The sequence below is a fragment of the Sturnira hondurensis genome, unplaced genomic scaffold, assembly GCF_014824575.4.
Source record: "Sturnira hondurensis isolate 20B ecotype Veracruz unplaced genomic scaffold, ASM1482457v3 Scaffold0011744, whole genome shotgun sequence".
Lineage (NCBI taxonomy): Eukaryota > Metazoa > Chordata > Mammalia > Chiroptera > Phyllostomidae > Sturnira > Sturnira hondurensis.
In genome coordinates, this window is record NW_028084375.1 from 970064 (window position 1) to 988838 (window position 18775).

Consider the following 18775-nt stretch of genomic DNA (forward strand, 5'->3'; position numbering starts at 1 on the left):
GAATTTTTTTAAGTTTTTATTTATTTATCTTTAGAGGGGAAGGGAAGGAGAGAGGGAGAGAAATATCAATGTACAGTTGCCTCTCGGGCGTCCCTGGCTGGGAACTGGCCTGTTACCCAGGCATGTGCCCTGACTGGGAATTGAACCGTGGTTGTTTGGTTCGCAGGCTCGCGCTCAGACCACTGAGCTACACCAGCCAGGGCCAAAAATTTTAATTACATGTATGGCTTACATTGTATTAGACAGTGCTGGGCTGGCCTGGCCCATCTTCCCCTGCACCATTCTCTCCATCCCCCGCCTCCATACAAAAAATAATTAACATGCCCCTTCTGCTGGTCTGTGATCTTCTTGTGCTTTGAAAATCACTCAAACCATTCTTGACTGGGCACTTCCCATTGCCCAAATCCCAAATTCCTGTGTGTGTGAGTGAGAGAGGCTACTTTCACTTTCTCACAACATCTCAGTCCTCACCACTGTGCACTGTGTTGGCCTCCTGTCTACCTTTGCATCTGAGGGAAAGAAAGTTTTATTACCAGTTCTTTGTACTCTCTGCCGCAGATGTCTTCCCTCTGTTTTCAGTTAGTGAGGACAGCAAGTATTCAGTGACTGCCCCTCTGCCCACACACGCCACCACTACATTATGCCCTTTTGAAAAATATCCCAATTATTCAGCATTTTTCATTTTCTAAGAATCTAATATAAGAAGTGAGTTCTCCCTTTATAAAATCAATAACGTTTTTGTGAACCAATGTCACCCAAATAAATTCAATTTTTTTAAAATAATATTTTTTAGCCCTGGCTGGCGTAGCTCAGTGGACTGAGTGAGGGCCTGCGAACCACACAATCGTGGTTCGATTCCCAGTCAGGGCACATGCCTGAGTTGCAGGCCAGTTCCCAGCAGGGGACTCACAAGAGGCAACCATACATTGATACTTCTCTCTTTCTCTCCTTCCCTTCCCCTCTAAAGATAAATAAAATCTTTAAAAAAATAAAACAAAAAAATGTTTTTTAAAAAAATAATAATATATTTTGTAAGGCAGCTTAGCACTGTATGCAGAGGAAAAAGAAGGAGGATGAGCTTGAAGACAGTGGACAGACAAAGTACCTTGGGGGAACTAGGGCTTTGGAGCCTCACTTCCTCCTGGAGAGCAGCTCCCCAGAATGAGCCTCTGAGTGGTTTCCCCCACTCTTCACCTCATGGGGTCCCCCACCCTCAAGGCCTGAAGGAAAACAGAAAGAAATGTGCATACAGCCATCCAGCAAAGAGGACCTGACAACAGTGCCCACCTCTTCTCCCTAAACCCTGCCTCTCTTCTCAGATTGAAGTCTTTCATCTGACCACGAACTGAGAGAAGGATTGGAGGCATTGTACTGCTGGAGCTGACTCCCCAATTGCTGACTTGGAGGAGGAATGAGGGGAGTTCATTATAATTCATTTTGGTGAATGTTTAATATTTCAATTAATATGATTAGCCCCAAGCCTAAATGAGCAGCAGGGCGGCAGATCTGCTGACAAGACACAGAGTAATGAGATCAAAAGGGCAGTGGGGTCTTCCTCGCCTCCATCCTCAGAGGGCGTGCTCTGTTTATCATCTCCATAAATACCAAGATCAGATTTAGAAGCAAGAAAAAATGCACTGGGGGTGAAGGAGGTGAGTGGAAAGTTACTTTTCAGATGTGTTTGCGCTCTCCATTCTCTGGTCATCACATGCTCTGACCACCCAGCACTGGGTCCTCTACCATATCCCCCACTCCAAACTTAGGGGCACTACTGGGAGGAACTGGGTGTCCACACAATGAAGTATAATCATGTCGACACATACACACACACTCAAATACACACGCCTATCAGAATGCAGCTTCGGGCTGTAGACTCCCACATTAGGGAAGAATGGAAAGTGGTCATAATGATTGAAGCAGTAGAAAGGCCGACATTGGAAAGAAGGACATCTCTCATTCGGGGCTCAAATGAAGTCACAGGAAGAACAAAGGCCAGGCTTAATCACTCTCCCCATTCCCACTAGGAGCTCTTGATGTGAGGGAGAAAGGCATGGGCTCAGGAGCCAGGTGCCTGGCTCCACTGTCAGTTAAATCTCTTTCTAGTTGCATGAACTTAGGCAAGTCATTCACTCCCTGGGCCTTGATTTCCCTTCTTTATCTAGAGATAATCATTGAACCTACACCATAGGATGGTGCCGAGCTTTAAACAAGTTAGTAAATATATAGCAGTCGGAACAACGCCCAGGGCACAATAAATACTGTCTAAGTGCCATTACTATGACTTCCAGGAGAGGAGCTTGCTTGCCATGACAGCTGAGGAGTAGGCTGCTGGGATTCAGTTGGGACATTTTTCAGACACACCTGCACCCCTGTGGAGATATTAGTCCCACTCTGGGGTGAAGCAGGTAATGACAGAAGGCAGCATGTTCCACAAAAGCGTTCAAACCCCCGTTGGGGAGCATCTGATGTCAGGCAAACCTCCTGCCCCGCTCAGGAGGTTTGGGGTCAACAGATACTCCCTGAATTGACGGGCATGAGTGGGCTCAGTGCATGGAGGGGCCAAGCTCCCTCAAGATTATGTAGCAAACTGATCATCCCTAATATCATTGTACAGGGGAGTAACAGCCCCAAAGGTGTGACTCCCACCCCTCTTCACTACTTGACTCAATTAGAGAGTCCCTCTCAAGGAACCTGAGGGGAAAGGGGGACAACAGGGAGAAAGGAAAGAGGTAATTGGGCTTCCTTTGCCCTAAGGAGAGCGTGCCTGACAGCCGTGGTTCTTCCAACTGAAGGAATCGGATGGAGACTCTACTCTGTAGGAGGTCCTTTGCATCAATCATTTGTTTATTTGAGAAATATCTGTTAAGCACCTACTACGTATGATCAAGACACTGTGCTAGACACCGTGAACAGTAAAATGCTGAATTAAATGATGTCCTGGTCTTCAAGGAGCTTTCAAGTCACCACCGCCACCGTCGCCACCGCCTCCCTGCCCACGCACTTATACACACAAACCCCCTCGAGGGAGAGAAGGGGGCGTCGGCAAACGCCAGCAAGATGTAGTTTTTCTCGGTTCCTTTCTGGAAAATATACAGTCCTCTGTCTGGATTCATCTCTTTCGCCTCTCCCCTTGCCAGCCCCCTTTCTCTCCCTCTTCTCTGGGTCCCTTCTGCCCTTCCCCCCTCACCCCGGGCTCGGTGACCTGCTTCCCTCCCCAGTTACACGTCCCCCTACCCACACCCCCGACCTGACCGACTGTTCTTATGCTATTTTCTTTCCCCTGGGTTCTTTCATTGACTCCCCAGTCTCGGTCTCCCCAGATGCCGGCTCCCCTCTTCTCCTCCCCACCCCCGTTCCCCTCGTGGGGGCGGGTGGGGGGTGGTCTTCTCTTCCAGCACCGGGGACAGCTCCAGCCCCCGGAACAATGAACCCCACCTTAGGGCTCGTCTATAAATTCTCCATCTTAGTGCCTTGCCCAACTCGTGACTGGGGAGTACGATGGGGGAGGGGTTCTTATCAACGGGACCAGCTGCTCTTCTGGGGGCGGGAAGGGAGTCAGGGAGGAAGGAGATAGAAAGAGGGCGTGGCTCTTGTCTGGATTGTGCGTCCCTCTCCAGGGTAGGGAATTTGTATTCCACCCCTGAGACTGACATCACTGATGTCAGGGGAAAGAAGGTGGGAGTGGGGAGGGGGGTGTGGAGGGGGGAGGTTTTTGTTGAGGAGAGCGCGGCCGGAGAGCAGAGCTCCGGGACCCAGGTGACCGGGAAAGCAGACAGCCCCAGCAGCGGGAGCAGCCAGCAGCAGCCCAGGCCCGGGGACAGGGGTGGGGGTGGGAGGGGGGCTGAGGGGAGGACCTGAAGGGGGGCGGCAGGGCAAAAGGGACCCCTGGAGCCCTGCCGCCATCAGAGACCAAGCATCGGGCATCAGGGATCTTCGGACCCAGCAGAAGGATCAGCCACAGGGGAGGTGTCCTCTCAGGGAAGCCAACGAGAGCTCCACCTGCCCGACATCAGGAGTGCCCCCCCACCTCCCACCCTCACCCCCACCCCTACCTGCGTGCTGACATCCACATCAGGCCCCTAACCCCTCAACCTCCATCCCCATTTCCCTCCTCAGGCCCTTTCCCCCACCTCCAGCTCTCCTCTCAGCCCCAGTTCACAGCGCCCCTGATACCGCCCTACCCATCAGGTCTTGGCTACACTGACCCCCATCCTGGGATATTTGCCAAATCTCTGGGAGGAGATCATTTGTTTGGGCTATGCCCCCTGGTGGCTTGACAATGCCTGCCTAGACCCTTAACCCCTAGCCCTCAACTCCCTGACCTCCTTTGTGTGCGAAGAGCTGCCCTCCGCTCAGCACTGTGGTTGGGGGCCCGAGGGAAAGCCGGCCCGCTGGGCCCCTGGCGCCCACCGCTTGCCTACTTGCTGGGAAGCTCCCCCTGGCCTTTGGGCCTCTCCCTGCTCCCCTCGGCCCCTCCTCCTGGGCCGCCCCAATGAAGGAGCCGGATGCCATCAAGCTGTTTGTGGGGCAGATCCCGAGGCATCTGGAGGAAAAGGACCTGAAGCCCATCTTCGAACAGTTTGGTCGGATCTTCGAGCTGACTGTCATCAAGGACAAGTACACCGGGCTGCACAAGGGTGAGGGGTCAGGCCAAGCTGGAGAGGCTTCAGGGAGTGGGCTGGGAGGCTGGGAGGCTCCGAGGAGGGTGGAAGTAGCTGGAGGGATGGAGAGGCTGGAAAGGGCCAGTCTGGAAGGAAAGGAGTTTGGGGGCTGGGAAGTGTGGTGGGGGAGTTAGAAGAGGACTTAGCTAGGACTTAGCTAAGTCAGGGGACCCGGATGGAGGACTAAGGAAGGCTTCTGTGGGGGAGGAGTGGTCAAGGGGGGCTGCAGAGATGTGGATCCCAGAGAGGAGGCGGCGAGGCTGTGGATGGACTCGGGGGAGGAGGGAGGAAGGAGAGAACTGGCTTGGGAGATAAGGAGCTGGGCCACTGTGTGCATGTGTGTGTGTGTGTGTGTGTGTGTGTGTGTGCTCTCGCGCGCACGCGCACGCACACTAGACCGAGAGTCTTAGTAGTCTCAGATACTATTGGGACGGAGGTCAGGACACAGGGTCAGGGCTCAGCTGCAAAGAGTAGACATGGATTGGACAGGGAAGCTCCAGGACTGAAGAGAGGCACCTGGGAAGCAGGGTGTGAAGGACGAAGACTGGTGGAGATCTGGGAAGAGTGGGGGACTTGAAAGTTAAGAGCTGGAGGCAAAGAGATGATGCACCTCAGACCTGTCCAAGTGCTGTGTGGCTCAGCAGGGTCAGGCCCAGCATCAGGACTTGGAGAGTTCTAGGCACTGGGGTTGGAAGGGCCACACTGCCTTCCCCTCCCAGGGGGGGTTCACTGATGCTCTTCCTTTCCCTTCTCCATTCTATTCTTGACCTTCCACCTGCCTCCCAGAGAGATGAGGAAATAGGAAAAATGGGAGAGGAAAGGGGTGATGATGTCCAAGATGGAGGGAGGCAGAGGCAAAGAGAAAGAGGAAAGGAGATCAGCTAAGAGGGAGAGGAAACCACACTCCAGGCACTTCTCTGGCAATCACGTGCCCCTTCTCCTGCCCCCACACAAAGCCCATCTCCCAGCAGCCCCAGTGCTCTCCTGCTCCTATCACCACCACCCGGTAGGCCTCCTGGCCTCTGGGTCTCAGCTCCAGGCTCACCAGTCTAGAGATCCTCCGGGCAGAAGTTCTTCCCTCTCTGAGACACTTGCCCACCCCAGCACGTGGAAGGTAGCAAGAAGTAACAAGCCCCAGACCTCAGCTTCCTGTGGGGGGTTCCTCTTAGGCAGGGGAGACCTGGGACTCGCTGCCCACCGGATCTCTTTGTCCCTGCCCCTTCTCAGGATGTGCCTTCCTGACCTACTGTGCCCGCGATTCAGCCCTGAAGGCCCAGAGCGCCCTGCACGAACAGAAGACGCTTCCAGGGGTGAGTCCCGGCCTACCCAGGGCCAGGGGGCTGAGAAGGGCCTTAGCAGAGCAAGGGGGATCAACACCTTCCCAAGACACTGAGTATATTTTCCATCTCCTTTCATCACTGGGAGGTCCTGTCTCCTTCCAGAACCCCTCTTTCTTGCTGTGGATGTATTTGTTTCTTCTCAAAATGGTTAGAAGTGGTTAGTGGAGGAAATGTGACCTTTGCCAGGCACGGTCACCTTTGCAAGGCACTTTGCAAAGCAGCCCCCCTCTCCATTTCCCACCTGCCCTTGGGCAACACTTCATGGGAGGACTAGCTGAGTGGGAGGCAGGGGGAGAAGCCTTTGGACACCAAGTGAGGGGCAGAGTGAGGAGGAGGCATCAGGCTCTCTTCTGTGGCTCCGGGAGAAGTCTGGCTGTGAGCTGGGGGAGGAGCGCCTGATGCCAGGCAGCTGAGGCCTGCTGGCCTGGCATCTCTGTGCTGGCTTCTGAGCTTGGACAGGTGTACCTCATGTCACCCAAGAAGAGAAGAGCAAGGGAACAGGGCCATGGGGCATTAGGGTGCAGCAGGGCCTGGGTGGGTGTGGGCTGGGAGAAAGCCCGGGGGCAAGCACATCCTCGTGGAGAATCAGGCCCTATCCCACCAAGTGTGGCCTCAAACCAAGGTCAGAACTCTTGGTTTCTTCCTCTCAGCCAGCCTTGCAGATTGCCCCAGGCCTGGGCTGGCACAGGCAGGAATGAAGAGCCTCGGACACCTGCCCCCACCTCTGTTCCACCACCTGGGAAGGAAGTCGTGCCATTCACTTTTGCTCTCTATCTTCTTCTGTTGTCACTAGCACAGTGAACCCCAGGAAGTACTTCCTGAGAGCTAACTCCCTCCATCCTTTTAGCAAACGTTTGCTAAACACCACCTGGGTGCTGGAGACACACCTGTCCGAGCCTCTACTCCCTGCGCCCCCCCTCCCCCTGCCCCACCTCTGGCAGGAAATGGAGAGTGGGTTGATTCTCCATCTCTTCCTGGGAAGGCAATTGACAAAAGAGATGGGGAAAGAGGGTGGGAGATCTAGGGAAATTAGAACTGCTTCAGCCACTCCCAGCTTCTCTCTGTGGCCCTCAACCCCTGAGTACCACTAGGACAGCAAATCAACAGCTAGCTCCCTGCTGGTGCTCACTGTCTGATCCCTGTAAGGTGTCCTGTCCAACAGCCCAGGCCAGCCATTGCTTAGAGTTAAGGTCTGTGCATGTGTGTGAGCAAGCTTGGAATCCCAAGAGTACGTGTGCACACACACACACACACGTGTGGGCAGCGGACAGCCAGCGGACATCCCATCCCTGGGATGCCTGGTTTGTATTGCTCCACGTGGAAAATTTCTTTTCCCTCCCTTTTCTCTCTGGTGGCCCCCACAAATCAGCAGCGCTCACTCCACTGCTGTTTCTCTGTCTTCCTGTCCTCTCCCCATTTTTCAGAGCCCCTGTGGAAACCAGAGGGGTGAGGGAGACTGCAGCTGGGGGTGAGCACGAGCCCAGGGTCGTCCGGACCAGCTGGGGCCTGTCCCCCTCCGGTTGCCCGTGTGGCTGAGGCAGAGCTCTATCCTGGGCGCGGAAAGGCCCTGCCTCCCGTCCGGAGGAAGCCAGGGAGAAGGCACCCCAATTAAAGATTGCCTAGCCTTGCCCCCTCCCCCCCCCCTCCGAGCTCTCAGGTGAGGCTGTCTTCCCCACTTTGGCCCTTGTCCCAGAGGACAGGATGCAGAGGGACCTCTAGTAGGAAAGGAGGGGTCCCGTCCTCCAAGTGGGGCCCTTGCTCCAGGGCAGTTTAGGGAGCGGATATCTGTGGCCCTTTTTGTCCCCAGGTCTTTACCTGCCATCCTGGCATCATTGTTTCTCCTCAGACAGTGTGTGTGTGTGTGTGTGTGTGTGTGTTTACACAGTGTGCCAGCTCTTGCACAAGTGTGTTGGGAAGTTCTTACTGCTGTCCATCCGCATGCCCTCCTACTGCATGTTCTTTTTTAATGGGGTCATTCAGCCTTCTCACCTTTCTCCCCATATTTGTCACTCCAGAACCTGGAAGGTGCCACCATATTGGGGTGATGCTTCAGGCTGCAGAGAAAGAATGGGGGCTGGGCCTATGCTCTTCGAGCTCCACTTCCTGTCCTCTCCCCTAAGAGTTCCCAGAAGCAGCTCCGCCACAGGTCCCTGGACTCTTCCTGTGAGCAGGATGTGACCTCCTGGAGGTGGTGGTATGAGGGACTCCCCTGGGGGCATAGGACCCCCGTCACTTATCTTGGGTGCCACGTGGACTGCGGCCCCATAGAGAGGCCTGCGTGTGGTCTGGGACACTGGGCACGAGTCTGGAGCCAGGAGCGGCAGGGCACTAGGCCTGTGCCCTCAGGAGATAGAAAGCTGTTCTTGGAAGTGGGGTCTTTGCTATTGGCGAGAAGGACAGGGGCCTTATAAGCGACCCTGTTGGTCAGGGGGGGTCTCAGTAGGGGTATAAATAGCCCCTTCTTCTTTGGGAGGCCCTCAGGGAGGGCTTATCACCTGGCGGGTGGTAGGTAGGGAAGAGAGGCACCCGGGCTGGGTTGCTAGGTAAACAGGGCCCAGCTGGACTCAGGGGAGGGGGCAGGTGTGCCTGAGCTGAGCTAACAAAGACTAGCTTTCCCACAGGAAGTGCCAGGCCAAGGGGAGGAGGCTGGCAATGGGGCACTGGGGGCCACCAGGGGAGGCTGTCTGGGAGGGAGTGTGGGGGAACCTTCTGTCAGTGTGGTCTGTGCTGTGGTCTGTACACTCTTGTGTGCCTTTGTGCATATCCGTATCAGCTGTGGGTATTTATTAATGTGCTATTTTGGGGCTTGGGAGCCTGCACAGGGAGGAACAGCACCCTTTCTCTCTGGCCCCCAGGTTCCCCATCCCCAACTAGAACAGTAAATACCCAGGGGCCTCTTGGGAAGGAGGCAAGCATGAGAATTCCCCGACACTGCAACCCTGGTTCTGATTCTCCTCTCTGTGTGTGCATGTGTGTGTGTGTGTGTGTGCGCGCGCGCGCGCCTGCTGAGGTGCCTGTGAGGGGACTTCCTGATTGCTTGGGTGACAGTACAGAGCAGAAGGAGGGTGCAGGTCCAGGAGCCCGAGTATCTGACCCCACTCCTTGCTACACACACCACACACACTCTCTCCTGAGGAGATTGAACCTCAGATGGGATAATCCCAGATTGGTGGATGATAAAGCTGGAGGAGATTGGTGGGAGGATTTGTGTGACCCCCTCCCCTACCAGCTGCTCTCAGATCCAGAGATGGGGGAAGCAGGGGAGGCCCATCAGTTGAGGTGGGGCTTAGATTTGATCCAGCGCTGGGAATCCCCGACCAGCAGAGTCCAGTCAGAGCAACTGGCACAATGCGATACCCAGGAGGAAGGCCCGGTGTGGGGTGGGGGAACTCTCATTTCTGCCCTTGTCTGGGTTAAGTGGTGACACACAGCTCTCCTGTTGGAACACTAGAGCTGAGGGGAACCTGGCCCAAGACCACCTGATCCAGCTGTTTGATGGATAAGGAAGCTGAGGCCCTAATGAGAGAAATGACTGGTTCAAGGTCACCCGGCTAGTGAGTGGCAGGGCAGCCCTTCCAGCCCAGCACCTTGCCTGAGGGGAACTTAAGCTCTGCCCTTAGAATGTAGATGAACAGTTTCTTTGGTTCTTTTGCTTTTGGTCACTGGAACTAGGGGTGCCTTCCCTTAGGATGAGGGGTGACCGGGTGAGGCGACACTGTCTGTCCTTAATAGCAAAATATCTTCAGACACAGAGGACTGAGTCCGTCTGCTCCCTCTCAGTTCCTAAGATGCTCCCCACCCGGGATAAGGAGATCAACCTGCAGGAGTCTTTCCCAAGTCCTCTGGCCTGAGTGGAGGGTGGAACTGGTGTGTCTGTGTTTCCACTGGAGGCTGAACAGCAGGGAGGTGCCGCAGGAGTGGGAAAGAGGGGACCGCTCGGGAGGACTTCTGGGAACAGGGAGAATCCTGCAAGAGCCCAGGACAGCAGTCCTCCTCGGAGCTGTCTCAGCTGGGAGGCATCGAGGATTTGATCTGGAGGAGGAAGGCAGGAGAGGTGGTATGGCCCCTGCAGGGCCAGCTCAGCATGCCTCCCTCCAGGAAGCTCTTCTGGGCCCCTCCCCCACTCCCAGCCCCCACTAAATCCTCCACCCCCAGCATACCCTGTTCCCACCCCCCCTTCCCACTCCTGCGGGTGTGTGGAGCAGCAGAAGTGATGACGTCACCACGGTCGCCAGGGCGACAGGGAAGGATAAATCAGGCTGAGTGGGCGGTTGCCATGGCGTGCATTCTCCGGTTGCCACGGAGACTGGGCATCTGCTCCCTTTGTGCTGCCCGAGTGCCTTCCCCCTGGGGTCAAGGGGTGTATGGGGGCAGAAAGAGAGGCAGACACACCTCTAGGGGTCAGAAGTAAGTTGAGGCATCTGTGGGGTCTCCCTCAGTCTGAAGTCTTTCTTGGCACTTGGTGATGGGTGGCCTCTGTTGCTCCTACTGTGTAGAATTCAGGCCGCTCTTGTTGAATAGCCCATTGATTGGGATCTATCTCAAGGACCCAGGTCCATTCTTGCCCTCAGGAGAGCAGCACCTATTCCTGGCTATGTCATCTGGTGCCCCGCCCGAGCCCGGCGCCAAGCCCCAAGAGCATCCTCCTTTACATCCTCTTTTTCCGCAGCTTCTAATCCTCGCTGGACCTAATCCTGAACAAATTTAGGACCTTCCTTTCCTTCCCACCAACAATTTAGAGGGCTAGAGAAGCCTCTTGGTCCTGGGTTCACTCCCTCTCGCTTCTCTGCAGGTCCTGGCCTGGGGAGGGCTCTGGGGCACTCAGCAGGGGTCCCCAGCAGTTGCCTTCTCTTCTCTCCTTTAGATGAACAGGCCAATCCAGGTCAAGCCAGCTGACAGCGAGAGCCGCGGAGGTAGGTTCTGTACCTCTAGATTCCGTTCCTTTCCCTCGTCCTGCAAGCCCCGGGCATGGAGTAGCTGTGGGGCAGCCTTTCTTGAGGAAGGAAGTCAGAATTCCGAAGGGTTCGAGGTTGGCACACCAATCAGTGTGGCCAGAGGGGACGTGTTTCAGCCCACCGTAGGAAGGGCAAAACCCAGGCCCAGAGTGGAGTGCAAGTCCAGAGCTGGGATGAGCCCTCTGTGTAACTGTACCCACCCCCCAACCGTCACCACTTTCACATCCGAAAGCCATCGGTCCCCAGAGTGAAGGGCTTGTCTGGAGCTCCAGGGAAGAGCTGAAGGTAGAGGGTGGGGTCTCTGGGACAGAGCTGAAAAGCAGGCGGGGAGGCCTTGAACATGCCCTTCCTCCTGTGCCCATCCCCCAGAAGACCGGAAGCTCTTTGTGGGGATGCTAGGGAAGCAGCAGACAGATGAGGACGTCCGAAAGATGTTCGAGCCTTTCGGGACCATAGATGAGTGCACTGTGCTGCGGGGCCCGGACGGCACCAGCAAAGGTAGCCCACGCCACACCTCCTCCTCGCTCCTAGGTCCTCAGCCCCCCTGCCCCTGCACTCATTTCTCGGGTAGCGTGGACTGTCGCGGCTTAAAGGTGAGCACTCATCCTTTCCTCTTCTCCCTTGAATTCTCTAGGCTGCGCCTTTGTGAAGTTCCAGACCCACGCCGAGGCCCAGGCGGCTATCAACACCCTCCACAGCAGCCGGACCCTGCCGGTGAGCCCCCTGCCCCGCCCACAGGCCTCCCCAGCCCCTCCTGGCCCACCACCAGGCTTGGCTCAGAGCGGGCAGTCCATTCCCGACAGGGTCTTTGAATTTATTTGGAAACAATTTTCTGGCAAAAGACTCCAACCTCTTAGGGAGGTGGCCTTCACATTTCAAGTAACATCCCCCTACCTCTTATCCCCTGTCCCTGTCCCTCACCCTCCTCCCCGCCTCCTCCATCCCTCAGCCCTCTTCGGGTCTCCCACCTCTTCTCCACCTTCCCGTACCCCCCACCCCCACTGGCTGGGCGTCAGGACACTTGCTTAGAGGCCCCACATGCCTGCTGCACATTTATTCTGCTGCCCCCACCCGTGAGCAGTGACTGACTGTGTGCATGGGGTGGAGAACAAGCACGTGGTGCCCACTGGCTCAAGGCGTTCCAGCAGCGCCGGGCAGAGAAGTGCATTCCAGATTCTAGGCTCTACAGCTATCCTTGCAGATAGTTCCGGTTTGGTTTTTATTTGGTGCGAGCTGGTATTAAAATTTGAGGCTGCATGCCCTGAGCATGAGGCCTGAGGGTGGGAGCAGGAGTACAGGTAAGGGGTGGGGTAGCAGCGAGGCATGACTAGTCTGAGATTAAGCACTGTCTGTGGCTGACCCTACCCAAATCCTCACGGAGAAGCCAGGCATGCTCTGTGCCTTCTGGGAACCCCTTCTCCTTTCAAGCACATGCCTTCACACTCCTCCACTCTTTCTAGTCTCTTGCACATCCTGGTGCAGGGGGTGGGAGGGATTAAGAGCTGACCATCTGACGGGGCACACTGATGGCTGTCCTCTCAGAGGCCAAGCCATGAGTGGTGGACTTGAGCCAGGTCCTGCGGGCTCTGAGGAGGAGAGACCCACCTCTGTCCCTCCGTCTCCTTCTGGGGCTCGTGCCCAGGGTGCCTCGTCCAGCCTGGTGGTGAAGTTTGCTGACACAGAGAAGGAGCGAGGTCTCCGTCGAATGCAGCAGGTGGCCACCCAGCTGGGCATGTTCAGCCCCATCGCCCTCCAGTTTGGAGCCTACAGCGCCTACACCCAGGCCGTGAGCACTGCCCTGGGGTGCTGGTCCAGCCCACCCTCTCTCCTCCTGGACTCCTGGGCCCTCCCCCCTGGCCCCACCCTCCCAATGCCAAGGCCCAGGGTTGGAGAGGGAATGAGGCTAGGGCACAAGGGGGCCTGGCCCCACTGTTCCCTCTTGCCCTGCCCCCAGCTGATGCAGCAGCAGGCGGCCCTGGTGGCGGCTCACAGTGCCTACCTCAGCCCCATGGCCACCATGGCTGCCGTGCAGATGCAACACATGGCTGCCATCAATGCCAATGGCCTCATTGCCACCCCCATCACCCCATCCTCAGGTAAGGTCTGGGCAGGGCTGGGCTGGTGGGAATGGGGCAGGTCAGGTCAGGTCAGGGGCAGATGGGGACTGGGGCACAGGGCATGGCTCAGGGAAGCCTTGGGGTCCAGGAGGAGGTCAGGGGTCAAAAAGTAGCCTGTGTCCTTGGCCCTGCCTGCAGACTTGCTGACTGGTTCTCTGCATTTGTGTGTGTGTTGGCTTTTCTGCTCTGTTTCTGTCGCTTTCTCCTCCCCAGGAACCAGCACCCCTCCTGCCATCGCCGCCACGCCTGTCTCAGCAATCCCCGCTGCCCTGGGCGTCAGCGGCTACAGCCCAGTGCCCACCCAGCCCACCGGGCAGCCTGCCCCTGATGCTCTGTATCCCAACGGGGTTCACCCCTACCCAGGTGGGGTTCTCTGTTGCCCGCCCCTCTCCCAGCAACCCTCCGGCCACCACTCCCCTTGCGGGCAGCGGTGACACCCCTCCCGTCTCCGGGCTGGGGGTTACAAGGCTTTTTCTTACTCTGTCACCTGGGCAGAGATGTTCCTTCCCATTCTCAGCCAGGGAAGCTGAGGCGCAGAGAGGCAGAGGGACTTTTCCAGGGTTGCACAGCTAGTCAGACCAAAGTCTTGCTAACACCCGGCTCTGTGCATGTCTGCCCTCTCATCTCATACCCGAGCCCACGGGAGGCTCTCCTCCCCACCTGCCAGCCTCTGCTCTCACAGTTGGTGCTGCTCTCCCCAGCCCAGAGTCCCGCGGCCACGGTGGACCCCCTGCAGCAGGCCTATGCAGGGATGCAGCACTATACAGGTGAGGAGCCCGCCAGGCCTGGCCCAGGTGGGAGGGGTGGCAAGACCAGGAGGCAGGGATGGCAACATGGAAAGAGGCCTGGAGGCTGGGTCTAGGGTAGCTCCTTCTCTGACATCTCTCAGCCCTGCCAACTCCATTGCCTGGGCCGGGGGGAGGGGGGTGGAGGAAGGGCTGGTAGGGAGGGCTGGGGCCAGGGCTGTCTCAGGAGCCCCAGTAGCTCTCTATCTTGCCGCCCCAGCAGCCTACCCGGCAGCCTACAGCCTGGTTGCACCTGCGTTCCCTCAGCCTCCTGCCCTGGTTGCCCAGCAGCCCCCACCGCCCCCCCAGCAGCAGCAGCAGCAGCAGCAGCAGCAACAGCGAGAAGGTGTGGCCTGGGGCCCAGCAGCCAGTCTTTGGGGACTGGGATGCCCTTGTCCTGGGCTTAGGAATCTCATGTGCCTGGTCCAAGTCCAGCTTTGGCCCCTTGGGTGGGGAAGAAAGGGAGTGGGGTCAAGGTGGCTGGCACCCTGGCCCACGTGCTGTGGGCTGGGATTGCAGGGTCCTCCCAGGAGGGAGGACCTGGAGCCTGTGCTCCTCAAGTCTGTACCCCAGTCACCCAGCTCTTACTTTTGCCTCTGCTGCCACCCAGGCCCTGATGGCTGCAACATCTTCATCTACCACTTGCCCCAGGAGTTCACTGACTCGGAGATCCTCCAGATGTTCGTCCCCTTTGGCCATGTCATTTCAGCCAAAGTCTTTGTTGACCGGGCCACCAATCAGAGCAAGTGTTTTGGTAAGACTATGATGACCTAAAAGATAAAATATGGCACATTCCTGCCAAACTCCAAATGAGAACAAGGTCTGATACATTTTAAGGCACTTATGGTTGCAGTGTGTCCAATATTTGGAATCCACGTTGTCCAAGAGTTCAAAAATATTTTTCTTTCTCTTTATTTATAGATTTGGGAGGGGGGGTGGGAAGGGACAGAGAGAAACATCTGTTTGTTGTTCCACTTGTTTATGTATTCATTGCTTGATTCTTTTATGGGCCCTGACTGGGGATTGAACCTGCAACCCTAGTGCATTAGGACAGTGCTCTAACTAACTGAGCAACCAGCCAGGGCCTTTCTTTTGCGCACCTGATATCTTACTCCAGCTGTTGCCCATACCCACCTCTCCTCCAGTAAACCACAAGTCCATCTTTTCTCCTTAAAAACCAGTCAAACTCGTGTTCCATGATGTCTGGAAGAGGGTTCAGAACAGGGTGTTTGGTCTCCAAAAGGAAGGCCGAGGAGCCGGGTTCAGGTGTCTTCAGGTCTTTGCCTGCAAGACTGCTTCAGGGCCAACAGGGAGCACTCTTGTCCTCCCTGCCTCGGAGGTCGTTTAGGGTCTGGAAGTGGCATTTTCAACAGGCAGGTCCAGAACCACCCAGGCTGAGGAAGGGGCTGCCCCTCAAAGATGCTGAGAGGAATGTGCCTGGGTGGGAGAGTGGCCGGGTTGCATTCACTCACCCCGGGTCAGTCAGCAACTCCTACTGGAAGCCTGCTATGTGCTGGGCAGTTTTCTAGGCCTTTGGGGACCTGCAGGCAGTAGGGTGGTGCTGTGGAGCCAAAGTGCACAGGAGAGTGAGGCGGGGCTGAGCTGGCCTTGTGCCCGTCACCTCAGGCTTTGTGAGTTTCGACAATCCAGCCAGCGCCCAGGCTGCCATTCAGGCCATGAACGGTTTCCAGATCGGCATGAAGCGCCTCAAAGTCCAGCTAAAGCGGCCTAAGGATGCCAACCGGCCCTACTGAGGGCCCCCAGGTGGGTCCTGCTCCTGTCCTGTGACCTCCAGCCTTCACACACTGCAGCCAGGGCCGCACTCGGACTACCTCCACCCTCTCCTGCCCGCCTCGGGGTGCCCTGACTCTGGTTGTTTTTCCATCACCCGAGTCTTTTCTCCCCCCACCACACAGAGCGACCCCAGAAAGAGCTAAGTATTTACATGCCTGTGTCCACTCCCCAGGTCTTCCCTCACATCTGGTCTCATTTGTCTCATCAGTGTCCACGTCTGTGTCTCCCTCTGGTTTTCTTTGGGGGGCGTTGGAGTGGGAGGGTTTGAGGATTAAGAGGGCTGGTTTAGGCTATCCGAGGGTCATAGAATCCCTGGCTCCTAGAACATCTATTCTGAGAATTAGGGACATCAAGCCTTGGCCCCTGGACTCCAGGTGACTTTTTTACGCGGCAGTGGAGCCATGGGACGGTGGAGAATGCACGGAACAGACTGGGGGTGGGAGGGTGGTCCCAGCCTCAGGCCTCTCGGGAGCCACTTTGGCTCAGGCGGAGGCTGAAATGCTGGACAACCTGTGAATGGCACTGCACAGGTCCCCTCCGCCCCGCTGCCCGCCACCACCCCAACCTCGTGATCTAGAGCTGTGAGCTTTGGTTACTTTTATGAGTAATCTCCTTTGGACCAAACCCCTGAAAAAATACAACCCAAGAACAATACCCACATTTTCTATTTCTCCCCCTTTCCCCCCAATCCTGGCTGCTTAACTCCCCCCACCCTGGGGGCCCCCAGCCCAGGGCCCGTGTCCATTGTTGGCCGAAGCCCCCACCCCTGGACCCCTGCTCCGGGCCCCTGTAAGTTGCATGGAACGAGCGTGTTGTCTTTGGAGGCACTTGTTTGTTACTTGGGGAGGGGCCGTGGAGGGAAGCGCCCCCCCCGCCCGGGGTCAGGGCCGGGGGCAGCTCGCGGGATGTGCTTGGTTTAGTAGTGGTTGGTGCCCGTGGTCTGTGTTCTGTGCACTTCTCTCTGGCTTTCTTCGTTCCTTTCCACCGAGGAACGAGAGCACTCCCGAGGGCCCAGGGGTCTTACCCGTGAGACTCCAGCCCAAGCCCAGCCCTGGGCTCTCCCTGGTCTGCTCTGCCCTCCCTTTGCGGACGCCCCCCGCCCTCTCCTCAGATGTCTGTCCAGACACGGCACCCCGCTCCCCCTTTCTCCGAGTTCTCTCTGCCTGCCTCTTTGCTGTCTCATTTGTTTGCCTCTCTCCCCTTCTAGTCTCTATCTTCTGGTCTTTCTTTTTCTCATGGGCTGTTTGAATATTTCCTTCCTAGTATCTTTGGTTTCTCACATCACCCGTCCTCACTCCCATCTCCTCCATCCCTGCCCCTTGTCCAGTGGCCGAGGGGGCAGATGGTTCCATTTGGACTGAGGCATTTCTGACGACCTGCCTTCCTGAGCCACTCCAGCTGCCTCTTCCCCCGAGCCCATGACCTGCACCGGCTGCAGTCTTCCCCATGGCTTCACCCATGTTTCCTTCCTTCACAGGTCTGGAGATACCAGGGGAAGGGGTCCTCACCCCTTCTCCCCACACCCGGCCCAGCCCTTTCTGCACATCTGCCCTGGGCCTCAGTTGGGCTCTGGGGCAAGAGCTGCTTCATGGCTCTGGGGCACAGGACACCGGCCCACTCCCACCACCCTGCCTCTCTTCAAGGGCCTGTCTCCGCCCAGGTTCCCTTTTGGCCTTTGTGAGGGAGCAAGGAACAGGCTCGAAGGCTCCAGGGTATCTGCCTTCTGCCGGGACTCCTTTGACGGGCCTTCTGCGCCCAGCTTTTGCCCGCCTCCCCCACCTGTGGGCCTGTCCTACCCGTGCAGCCCCGGAGGACAGCAGAGGCCTCCCACACGCTCCTCACCCCACCTCACCCCAGCCTCTTCCCCACATCCGGGGATTCTCAGAAGCTGGTTCTGACTCCCTGCCACCCTCAGCTAGAGGTAGGATACCCCTGAACCCTGGGCTCCCAGCCCTAAAACTCACTGCCTCCCCCAAGGGCCCCCTCTAAGGAGGGTGTGGGGGAGCCCTGAGGGCTGCCTCTCTGCCAGACAGCCACAGAGACCCTCCTCCTTTCATGAGGAAAGACCTCCCCAAACCCCTGAAAATGTTTACAGTCTCTGCTGGTCCCCTCCACGTAAATGCCACCACCAGCCGTGCGTTACTAGCCCGGCCCGCCCGGACGCTGCCATCTCTCTTTCTGGGAGTTTAGACAATGTTTCCCTTGGATTTTTTTCTCTCTTGATTTCTCCCTTTGCTTTGGGGGTGGTAATTGGGTGTTCGGGAGGGGGGAAAGTGGGAGGGACAAAGGGGTTTATTACCTGATCATTTTCTTTAGGAAGAGGTTTTAGGGAAAAGCAATGGGGTGGGGGTGGGCACGGTACGGGGAGACTAGGGAGTCGGTTTCAGACACTTCTCGATGCTTAACTTATTTATTTATTGCATTTTACTTTTAAAGAGTTCGTCTTTTCTGTCTAAATAAAGAAAAAAATTAAAAACATCAAATAAGAGTCCTGGAAGGTTGAGGGTAGGGGTTTGTACACATGGGCAGGAGGAGGGAAGTGAAGAGAGCAAGGGCTTTTTCTTTTTTTTAAGATTTTATTTATTTTTAGAGAGAGGGGAAGGGAAGAAGAAAGAGAGGAGAGAAACATCGATGTGAGAGGGATACATCGACTGGTTGCCTCCCACAGCCTGACTGGGGACCGAACCTGCAACCCAGGCTTGTGCCCTGACCGGGAATCAAGCTGGCGGCAGCCTTTTGCTTGCAGAATGATGCCCAACCCACTAAGCCACACCAGTCTGGGCAAGAGTTAGGTCTGGGAGGGAAAACTACACGGGAGGACGACCTCTTGCCTTTGAGCAGTGCCTAGGCCTCGACGTCATCCTTCTGCTCTCTGTGGGGTTCAATTCTCCAACACTCTGCAGAGCTGGGCACGAAGGGAAGGAAGGGCAGCGGGCCGTCCTGTGCCCAGCCCTGTCCCTCTGGAGGCTGATGTGCAGCCTCACGTCCCGGCCTTTACTTCCCCCTCGTTCGACGGGGGGCGAGCTGCCCCTGCACTGGCCAGTGGGGTACCAGGGGCTAGCTGTACTACCACTGTTACTAAGCATTTACTCTGCATGTATATTCTTTCTTTCATTTAACCTC

General features: G+C 56.6%; 1 protein-coding gene across 6 annotated transcripts; it reads left to right on the top strand.

Moving 5' to 3' along the window:
• Positions 1-3703: 3703 nt before the first annotated feature.
• On the top strand, positions 3704-17898 carry CELF3 (CUGBP Elav-like family member 3). Of its 6 annotated transcripts, XM_037060370.1 has the most exons (14): positions 3704-3756; positions 4532-4637; positions 5889-5971; positions 10866-10914; positions 11326-11454; positions 11591-11670; positions 12599-12742; positions 12911-13052; positions 13287-13436; positions 13775-13840; positions 14079-14204; positions 14469-14612; positions 15485-15622; positions 17130-17898. In XM_037060370.1, the coding sequence occupies exons 4-13, from the start codon at positions 10866-10868 to the stop codon at positions 15610-15612; spliced, it is 1158 nt and encodes a 385-aa protein (XP_036916265.1). In that variant the 5' UTR covers positions 3704-3756; positions 4532-4637; positions 5889-5971; the 3' UTR covers positions 15613-15622; positions 17130-17898. The 6 variants fall into 6 exon arrangements, with proteins under 6 accessions (XP_036916265.1, XP_036916259.1, XP_036916261.1 ...); XM_037060364.1 differs by lacking the exon at positions 3704-3756 and having other exon boundaries at positions 3838-4637; XM_037060366.1 differs by lacking the exon at positions 3704-3756 and having other exon boundaries at positions 3838-4637; positions 14082-14204.
• Positions 17899-18775: the final 877 nt, after the last annotated feature.